The 11,274-nt window shown below is 42.4% G+C and overlaps 1 protein-coding gene across 1 annotated transcript; it reads left to right on the forward strand.

Moving 5' to 3' along the window:
• The first annotated feature begins 4,758 nt into the window (after positions 1-4,758).
• On the forward strand, positions 4,759-5,843 carry LOC116077487 (olfactory receptor 1361-like). The gene has a single exon (XM_031352057.1). The coding sequence runs from the start codon at positions 4,798-4,800 to the stop codon at positions 5,719-5,721; it is 924 nt and encodes a 307-aa protein (XP_031207917.1). The 5' UTR covers positions 4,759-4,797; the 3' UTR covers positions 5,722-5,843.
• The last annotated feature ends 5,431 nt before the right edge of the window (positions 5,844-11,274 follow it).

Here is an 11,274-nt window from a genome sequence, read left to right on the forward strand (position 1 = left end):
TAGCTGAGTAGTACTCCATTGTGTACCACATTTTCTGTATCCATTCCTCTGTTGAGGGACATCTGGGTTCTTTCCAGCTTCTGGCTATTATAAATAAGGGTGCTCTGAACATAGTGGAGCATGTGTCTTTATTACATGTTGGAGCATCTTCGGGGTATATGACCAGGCATGGTATTGCTGATTCCTCAGGTAGTACTACGTCCAATTTTCTGAGGAACCACCAAACTGATTTCCAGAATAGTTGTACCAGCTTGCAATCCCATCAGCAATGGAGGAGTGTTCCTCTTTCTCCACAACCTTGCCAGCATCTGCTATCACCTGAATTTTTGATCTTAGCCATTCTGACTGGTGTGAGGTGGAATCTCAGGGTTGTTTTGATTTGCATTTTCCTGATGACTAAGAATGTTGAAAATTTCTTTAGGTGCTTCTCAGCCATTCAGTATTCCTCAATTGAGAACTGTTTGTTTAGCTCTGTACTCCATTTTTAATAGGGTTATTTGGTTCTCTGGAGTCTACCTTCTTGAGTTCTTAAATCAAAGAAGATCTCAGAAGATGGAAAGATCTCCCATGCTCATGGATTTGCAAGATTAATATAGTAAAAATGGCCATTTTTCCAAATGCAACCCACAGATTCAATGCAATCCCCATCAAAATTCCAACTCAATTCTCCAATAGAGGTAGAAAGAGCAATTTTCAAATTCATCTGGAATAACAAAAAACCTAGAATAGTGAAAACTATTCTCCACAATAAAAGAACTTCTGGTGGAATCACCATCCCTGACCTTAAGCTGTATTACAGAGCAATTGTGATGAAAACTGCATAGTATTGTTACAGTGACAGGCAGGTAGATCAATGGAATAGAATTGAAGAGTCAGAAATGAACCCACACATCTATGGTCACTTGATCTTTGACAAAGGAGCTAAAATCATCCAGTGGAAAAAAGAGAGCATTTTCAACAAATGGTGCTGGCTCAACTGGTGGTTAGAATGTAGAAGAATGCAAACTGATCCATTCTTATCTCCCTGTATAAAGCTCAAGTCCAAATGGATCAAGGACCTCCACATAAAACCAGATACACTGAAACTAATAGAAAAGAAAGAAAGGAAGGAAGAGCCTCGAGCACATGAGCACAGGGGAAAATTTCCTGAACAGAACACCAATAGCTTTTGCTCTAAGATCAAGAGTTGACAAATGGGATCTCATAAAATTGAAAAGCTTCTGTAAGGCAAAGGACACTGTCAATAGGACAAAATGACAACTAACAGATTGGGAAAAGATCTTTACCAATCCTCCATCTGATAGAGGGCTAATATCCAATATATACAAAAAGTTTCTTAGAATACGAAGGATCATTAGAGAAAGCAAAAACAATATCAAGAAGTGAATCGATGGGATCTACTTTTAGTTTCCCTGGTAGTATCGACTTCTACATTAAGCAAAATTTAAAAAAAAAAAAAAAGGCACTGTGACAAAAGCCTGGTTGCCTTGCAAAGCATGCAGACCTGAGTTCAATGGCTAGAAATCACATGACATATCCAGTTCCTGGGTAGCACCTGCCATCCTGGCAATGGAGGAGACCGACACGGGAAGGTCCTGGGAGCTCACTGGTCAGCTAGCCCAGCTCAGTCAGCAAGTGAGAGACTTTGTCTCAAAAGACAGAGTAGAGGGCACCTGAGAAACAACATACAAGGCTCCACACACCTGCACACACATGCACACACACACTCACAGATGTCCACAGTCACACACACAGATGCACATGCACATACACACTCACAGACATACACAGTCACACACAGAGATACATATACTCACACACAAATACTAATAATAGAAAGTTGGGATTGATGTCTGACATTTGTCATGTTAATTGAACTCCTCTATGTGTATGGCACATTGCAAGGTTTAGCTCCAGTCATTTGTGAGTTTGCTGTTTGTACTGTAGACCCCTGTGGTACTGGGGTCATACTGTAAGTGAATTGATGTCTCTCCACTTCACACACCAAAAAGAAAACTACAGTGGAGGGCTGGAGATATGGCTCAGTGGTTAAGAGCACTGACTGCTCTTCCAAAGGTCCTGAGTTCAAATCCCAGCAACCACGTGGTGGCTCACAACCATCTGTAATGGGATCTGACGCCCTCTTCTGGTGTGTCTGAAGACAGCTACCGTGTACTTAGACATAATAATAAATAAATCTTAAAGCCAGAGCGAGTGGGTCTGACCAGAGCGAGCAGAGGTCCTTAATTCAATTCCGAGCAACCACATGATGGCTCACAATCATCTGTACAGCTACAGTGTACTCATATACATAAAATAAATAGATCTTAAAAAAACTACAGTGGAAATGAGTGAGGATTTCAGTTGAATGATAATGGAAATAAATTACATACAAACATGTGCATGTGGAATGTTAGAGAATTTGTACCTTTAAATAGTAACATTAATAAAAATATGAAACTGTGGGACAAGTACTTACACGAGAAACACATTCTTCCCATTCTTATCCCATTGGTCCAAGCTGACAGAATGCAAACAATGAGCACCGAGCACATATCCCTAATGAGGACTTCTGAGAAATCAACCCCAGGGATGCCCCAGGGAGACAAACCTCCCACCCTTGTGGAAGTCCTGATCTCCAGGGACAGCACCTGCATCCATTTGTTTTCTCTCCATCACCTAAACGGCTATAAAAGACAGCCAGGCATCTCACTTTAAATGTCTTTGTAAAAAGAACTCCCTCAGATCTCACCTCTCATCATGAATTTCACATTATCCAAGTCCAGGATGGGACCAGCAGAGATAGGATTCTGAGAGCCTCTGAGAGCAGCAGGTGAGAGGGCTGGGGACACAGGTTAGTGAATAGTTTACCCAATGTCATTCATTCCCGGAGACACTGGCATAAGGGGAAAGAAGCCTTCACCAAATCCTTCTGTATCTAGTCAAGCTCAAGAGAAAAAAATTCTTGTCCCAGTAGTGGATAAGGAGGGGACAACAGGCTGTGATGCTCTGGCAGCAGACACCTAACAGCCTTTACTGGAAAGACTCCATTTCCCTCTCAGACATGCAAGGCTGTCCCATTCCACCCCAATCTCTGCATTTGTGCCAGCTGCTTCCGTATGTACCTTGATTGTGACCGGTAATCCCACAACAAAGGGGTCTCAGGCTTAAGCTACTTTGGACACTATTCTGAGCCCCATATAGAGAACTAGGTTAGTCTAGGAACTACTCAGTTTTAATTGTACCATCCAGGGATCCAAGCTCAGGGACAAAGCTATGTCAGACATGGTCGTTAGCAAGGCTTGTAAGAAGCTGAAGGATGTCAACTGCTTGAGTCCCATAAATGAAGAATCGGTCAATGATAGCAGCGCTGTCTCTAGAAGGAAGTTGCTGTAGATGCTGAATTCTACTTCAGAGCATGCCTGGTGGGTATCCAGTCAGAGTGGGAGGGGTTAGGAGTGTGATGTCAAAGCACTTGGTTTTTCTATGGAAGTGCAGCTTGCTGATGTATCACTACACTTTCCAGCAGGAATCCTGCCTATGATAGGCCACCTTCTGTCACAATTACAATAATAGGGGAGCATGAGAGAATTTCACCAATTTCTAGTGTATAGGGCAAATCCCTTTCAGACGGCGTTTCCTCTCTTCTCTTTGTTTCTGCTATGGGAACTGTCTTTCCTTAGGACCCTCCAGTCTAGGCACTCTTAAATCTGTCTTGACAACATGTGTCAAAACTTAATCCTTGAGAATGTATTGTTGCCATAAGTCATCAAGACCACAGGGCTAATTTCTCTAGGTTTCTCAGGTCTAGGCTTCTCTAACCCTGCTCCATATTTTGTGGATGGAAGTAGATGTCAACTGCTTGAGTCCCACAAATGAAGAATCACTATCAATGATAGGATGCTGAATTATTCTAGGTTTAAAAAAATTATTCCTTGGGGGCTAGAGAGATAGCTCAGTAGTTAAGAGCACTTGCTGTTCTTATGGAAGACCAGCATGGTGACTCATAGCCATTTGTAACTCTAGTGCCAGGGAATCCAATGCCTTCTTCTGACCCTGAAGGGCACCAGGCATGCACATGGAACACACACATACTTCCAAGCAAAACATGTTTACACAAAATAGAATAAACAAATCTATTAAATGTTTTAACGGTTTCTTATCTCGGCACTTTCCACTTAACTTCATGAATTTAACTCTCCCAGGAGTAGTCTCCCAGTGTAAGTACTTCCTATAACCAATTCCCCCAGCTGGTTAACCCCCTATCTCAGCAGTCAGGGCTCATCACTTACTGGAGCAGTGGTTCTCTCTTCCTAATGCTATGACCCTTTAATACAGTTCCTCATGTTTTGCTGACCCCCAACCATAAAACTATGTTTGTTGCTACTTCATAACTGTAAGTTTACTACTGTTATGAATCATAATGAAAATATCTGATATGCAGGATATTTGATATGCAGCTTCTTAAGAAGGTCATTCTACATCCGATCCACAGGTTGGGAACCACTAACATAAAAAAAGAGGCTCTGCCTCCTTTTTTGATCAGCAAGGCAGGCAGTACTCTCATTTCCAGGGAAAACACCTTGAATTATCCCAGGAGCATTGCAGCCAGAAGCTGTGGACTCTAGAACTGCACCCTGTTGTTTAGTAGGGATTTTACCATAAGATTCTATAATGTGGGAAGCGTGTTTGCATTCAGTTGCCACCAACCAGTAAAGCACTACAAGATAGAAATCCCTTTTGTTTAAATGTTGGCAAATGACCTGACTGATTAGTGACACTTTCTTTTCCACAGACATGGATGCAGACAATGAGACTATGGTGGCAGAATTCCTCCTCCTGGGACTCTCTGGAAAGTCAGAGCAGGAAGAGATTGTTTTTGGAATGTTCTTGAGTATGTACTTGGTCACCATCTCTGGGAACCTTCTCATCATCCTGGCCATCAGCTGTGACCCTCATCTCCACACACCCATGTACTTCTTCTTGGCCAACCTCTCCAGTGTTGACATCTGCTTCTCCTCAGTCACTGTCCCCAAGGCTCTGGTGAACCACGTGTTGGGAAGCAAGACCATCTCCTACACAGAGTGTATGATTCAGATCTATTTCTTCATCACATTCATCAACATGGATGGCTTCCTCCTGAGTGTGATGGCCTATGACCGCTATGTGGCCATCTGTCACCCACTCCACTACACCATGATGATGAGACCCAGATTGTGTGTCCTCCTGGTGGCCATATCATGGGTCATCACAAACCTGCATGCTCTCTTGCATACTCTCCTCATGGTTCGACTCACCTTCTGTTCCCACAATGCAGTGCACCACTTCTTCTGTGACCCTTACCCTATCCTGAAGCTCTCTTGTTCTGACACCTTCATCAATGACCTGATGGTCTTCACTGTGGGTGGAGTGATATTCCTGACACCATTTTCATGCATTGTTGTTTCCTATGTTTACATCTTCTCTAAAGTCCTGAAAATACCCTCTGCCCGTGGGATAAGGAAAGCTCTGTCCACATGTGGGTCTCACCTCACTGTGGTCTCCCTCTTCTATGGAGCTATTCTAGGTGTCTACATGCGTCCTTCATCCTCATACTCACTGCAGGACACAGTGGCCACCGTCATCTTTACAGTGGTGACACCATTGGTCAATCCTTTTATCTACAGCCTGAGGAATCAGGACATGAAAGGAGCCCTAAGGAAGATAATTCTCAGATCCTAGTACCTGAGAAGACTCCTGGACATCATGCATTTTGTTATCTTTCTGGAGAAACCAATGTACAGATTGGTATAGAATTCGTGCATGACTTTTCCTGTGACTAATAATAAATGCTTGTGGTTGTATTTTGTGTCAAGATGGCAGATACTCATTTTCATAAAAGCAGGGATTTGCCATCTCTGCAAAGGGCTTATTCTGAGGAGCTCATTTCACAGACAAGAAACACTGGGATAACTAGTTGTATTTCGGTGTGAGGTGGTCCCGCCCAACCTGTCAGATGCTCACTCCCACAATGCCTCAGGGCTTTTACAGGACTCTAGAGCCCGACCCCCTCTGATCTGCTCTCGCTGGCTTCTGATGAGGAATATCTAGTTCATCTGCTGGTAGAAAATGGCATGTTTAACTCTACCTTAGGCCTAAGCTTCTCTTCTACATTTTACATATCAGAATGCATGCTTCGCAGACCCTCTGTTCTCCTTCTACCCTACTGCCCTTTCCCTCCTCAGTATGGGCATCTGGGTGCCCCAGGGATGGGTGCCACATTCAGACAAATACCAGGAACTGCAGACAATAAGCAATACTGTTCTTAAAGGCAGGGGATATGGTGGTGTAATAAAAGATATTTAACAAAACAATGTAAAACTAAATCAAATACAGGGATAATCTAGCAAGTTATGTGTATTTTCAATTAATAAATAGCAATTAATAGCCTTCATACACATGAACAAAATCCAACTACAAAACAGAATGGGCAAGGAGATCACACTTATAATAAGAACACACTGTGATTTTTTTTATGGTCTTTTGAGACAGGGTTTCTCTATGTAGCCCTGGCTGTCCTGGAACTCACACTGTAGACCAGGCTGGCCTCGAATTCAGAAATTCGCCTGCCTCTGCCTCCCAAGTGCTGGGATTAAAGGTGTGTGCCACCACTGCCTGGGTTTTGTTTTGTTTTTAAAGATTTATTTGTTTATTTATTTCATGTATATGACTACAATGTCGCTATCTTCAGACACACCAGAGGAGGGCATCTTGAAAAAAAAAAAAAAAGAACACACTGTGTGGAACACCTAAAAATCAAGTTAACAGTAAAGGTGAGCTGACACAGCATCATACAAAGGAATGCATTTTTCTAATAAACAGCTGATTCAACATTACTGAGATGTGGTTTTTTGTTTGTCTCTAGCTGATATTTAACAAAAGCAATAAATGATAATAAAAATGCCAATTTCACCTGGCACTATAAGGGTTAGCGCTAGAGTTGTGTAGAAATGAACATGTGTCTCTATTTTGTATAAATACACATTACAAATGCCTGAGTCAAACCAGAGAACAGTCCAAACATCCCACAGACTAGAGAAGGAAGAATGGAATCAGATACCATTGCACAATGGTGGACAGGAACTTGTAGGCATTGGGCACCCCAAATGGTAATCACAAAGCAGAAAGCCAGGCATAACTAGCTGTTTCAGAGCTCCGGAACCTGCTCACAGTGTGTAGTGACCTGGGACTCTCTGAAGAAGTAAAAGGCTGCAGCTCTTGGTAGGAAAGGGCTTGGCATACATGAAGCATTCTCCCAGGTCCTAAGCATAGAGAGCCTTCCTCGTACTGAAACGGTTGGTGCTAAGGGGGGCCACGGCCACTGCCTTCCAAAGTTTAGTGGGTGGGTGTCTTGGGTGATTGGCAGGACCTCTGAGAGAGTGGCAGGGCTGTTAGCCTCACTGCAGGGACTAGGGCTAGAACAGCTTATCAGAACATAAGAAGGTTGACTATCAGTTTTCCTTCTTATTCCAATGTTTGTAGCCAGGCATTTAAGGAAGCCAAAAGGATATCTTCCGCCCCCAAAAAGGTTTGGCTTTTGTTTTTGTTTTTTGTTTGTTTGTTTGTTTTTTACAAACAAACAACCTTGCTGAGAACACTATAGTTAAGATGAAAGTAAAATCTTTTCTCTTCTAACTCTGGGACAAGGTAAGAGGTCTGTTCTGAGCAGTCCTAGCTCAGCATTGCTCTGGCAGCTCTACCTGATTTAATGGTACATGGACAAAAAGATACAGGGATTGAAATGGAAAATAAGACATTAATAGCATTTTCTGGATATTGAAAATGCCAAGGCATGTATCAAAACCAAACCAAAGCAAGCAAACAAACAAAACCCACAAAGAAAACACAAAAGATGGCCAGCTTTCAGGTTTTGAAGATCATGATGTGTAAGGTCAATACTGAAAGCTAAATCATTTTTCTATATGCCAGTTATGGAAACTGGGAGTCAATATTTTTTAAAGGACATATAACAATAGTATCAAATATGAACCCATTCATGGTAGTGAGTGCCAGGTTCAAAGAAGACCCCTATTTTCTAAACTCCAAAGGGCAGTTCACAAATCCAGAAACAAACTCAAGCTGTACTATAGGATTTCTGAGTTAGATAAAAGCCAGTATTCCTCAAGAATTTGTAAAGTTGGTTTCCATCTGTTGAAAGAAGTCATTTCCCTGATATCTAGCTAAAGGCACATATGGCTACCTGTGGTGCCTATCAGCAAATCAAAGTGCCTGTTGGCCTCCAGGCTTCCACAGTATCACAAGTACCTAGTACATAATTTAAAAGCCATGCTAGCATCCCAGCTCCTCCCACCTCCTCCCATATGCTAAACTCCCTGAGTTCACCCAATTCCCACCCCATCTACTTTTCCTCTCACAACCCAACTCTCCTCATGTCTTTGCCACTCTCCACTCTGGCTCTCCTCACTCTGCTCTCTCTATTCTCTCTCTCTAATTATTTATCCTCTCTCACAGGTAACCTTGGCCATGCGTGTCCAGTCTATTTCTTTCTCTCTCTGCTCTGAAACCTTCCAGATGTCACTGGCTACTCTTTCTTGTATCAATGAAAAACTTCCCATAATCATACCATGGAGTAGTGGTATTTATAGTTCCTTTACTATGCCCGCTCACATATAGTAAGATCTTTAACCCCAGCCCTTGGAAACCTGAGACAAAAGGATGTGATTTCAAGGCCATCAGAGGCTATGTGGTGAGCCCATCACAAAGAGAGAGAGAGAGAGAGGAGAGAGGAGAGAGAGAGAGAGAGAGAGAGAGAGAGAGAGAGAGAGAGAGAGAGAGAGAGAAACAAAAAAATTAATGAAATGTGTGCAAAGTCTTTATGTTGATATCTACAAGACTTTTTTAAGAATTGTATCTCTCACACTGGGCAGTGGTGGTGCACTCCTTTAATCCAAGCACTTGGGAGGCAGAGGCAGGCAGATTTCTGATTTCTGAGTTCAAGGCCAGCCTGGTCTATACAGTGAGTTTCAGGACAGCCAGGACTACACAGAGAATCTCTCTCTCTCTCTCTCTCTCTCTCTCTCTCTCTCTCTCTCTCTGTGTGTGTGTGTGTGTGTGTGTGTATACGCACGTGCTCATGTACCATCATGTTCATATGATGGTCAGAGGACAGCTTTCAGAAACCAGTTCTCCCCTTTAATCTCACATGTTCTGAGGATCAAACTCACACTTTGTGACAAATGTCTACCTCCTGAGCAGTTAAGTTGGCCCTACAAGTCATTTTCTAATTTCTACAAGCTAAAAAAGGAAAAAGAAGGGTTAAATGACTAGAGATGCATGGAATTGAAAGCCCAGAAGACACACTGTCAGTAGGAAACAAATCACTATTAAAAATAGTGAATGGATTTATTGCAGCCAAATCAAATACCTCAAGTTTTTAAATATGCACTCATGAGCACAGTCTAACAGTTACATGAACAGGGTGTAAACTAACTTAGCATAGTCATTTGGAGAAAGAGAAGTTGAGACACACAATAAATAAAGAGCACCTCACTGGTTGTAATTACATCTTTTGTAGTGAGTAGTTCTCTGATTTGGGATTTACTGGGAATTTTTACAGTAATTAATATTTTTACAATTTTGTCAAGTGATTTTTCTGCATCATTTCATATGATTGTTATAGAAGCTGAGGCACATGGGTTTGGTAACTGATTAATTCCTGATAGAGGACTCCAATTTTATTTTTAATTCATACTGAGAATGATGAAATTAATTGGCTTGTGGTTTAATTTCTAGTAATGTATTTGTTAGTAATGTATTTTGGTATCAAGTTCATACTAATCTCTTAACCTCTGCTGTTACTTGACAAAATTTTCATTGTATTGCTATGTTATACATGATATTTATATTGTGATATTATATGTATACATATATACATACACACACATGTGCATGCATACACGAGCATGCATGCTCACACACACATATATGATATGACATATATCATATATAACATATATGTGCACCATCCTTATCAAACATGATTAAATATAAATAACTAAGCAAGGACAGAGCCCTAGAAATAGGCACCTATACAAAAACTGACTTTCTGAAGATCCTAATTCTTGCTTCCCAGACAGAACACAGACTAGGAGAACTTTATCTGTGTCTCTAATCAGAACCTCTGAGGATTCCACCTTAGGGGAGCACACACTTGGCAGCCATCTTCATGGAAGCACCTTCTCCAGGGATGAAGCGTTGACTTATTTGCTCCCAGCCATCCAGGCTTGACCAGATAGAGCAACATGCCTCATTCTAAATCGTCTTCTAGGGAGAAAAGACCCTTCCCTTCTCAGCCTCAAGTGTGGGTTTCTCAAAACCTAGTCTCAAACATGGCACCAGCAGAGACGGAACTTCCCTGAAGATGTCTGGTATCAGCCAAGAGCACCCAGGTAAGGGGGCTAAGGAAGCAGCAGAGGGCACCCTCACTTCAACAGCAGGCAGACTCCTGTGAACTTGAGCTCACTCGATGACATCCGGCCAGGGTCAGAGGAGGAAAAGCTTCCCATTCCAGTATGTGCATGCCTTGTTCCGCCATGAACTGCTCTGTGCTAGGAACACAGCAGAGAAAGCAGAAGAACACAGCTAAGTTAATCAGGTTAGGACCAGTACTACAGGCTGCTAAATAACTTGTTCAGAAGCAGAGGGGGGCAGGAAGGGAGACAGAGACAGAGAGACAGAGAAAGGCAGAGACAGAGATACACCAAATGACAGAAGGAAAGAAAGAGACAGAGAGAGAGACAGAGAGAAAGACAGAGAGAGAGAGACAGAGAGAAAGACAGAGAGAGAGAGACAGAGAGAGAAAGGGAAAGAGAGAGAGAGGGAGAGAGAGAGAGAGAGAGAGAGAGAGAGAGGGAGAGAGAGAGAGAGAGAGAGAATTATTATTTTATCCGACCTATGTAATTGTTCTGTGTTGACCCTCTCGGGTATGTGGCTTTATCGTGAAGGTGTCTCATAGTGTGGCTGCTCAGATGGTACTGAAACAGTGGCATATTGACTCTGGCTAGAGTCCAGAGACAAAGCAGCCTTAAAGGTTCAGAGTCTCAAGTACCGCTGAGATGCAGGCACATCTGCACAACCCACACTCCCACAACCCACAGAGGTTAATGGAGCAAAAAAGATGCACATTTAGGTTAAAAATGATAGGTTAGTTGGTGGTTGGGACCCTGGGAGCTCTGAGGGTACTAGTTAGTTCATATTGTTGTTCGTCCTAAGGGG

The sequence above is a fragment of the Mastomys coucha genome, unplaced genomic scaffold (genome assembly GCF_008632895.1).
Source record: "Mastomys coucha isolate ucsf_1 unplaced genomic scaffold, UCSF_Mcou_1 pScaffold5, whole genome shotgun sequence".
In the NCBI taxonomy this organism is placed as follows: domain Eukaryota; kingdom Metazoa; phylum Chordata; class Mammalia; order Rodentia; family Muridae; genus Mastomys; species Mastomys coucha.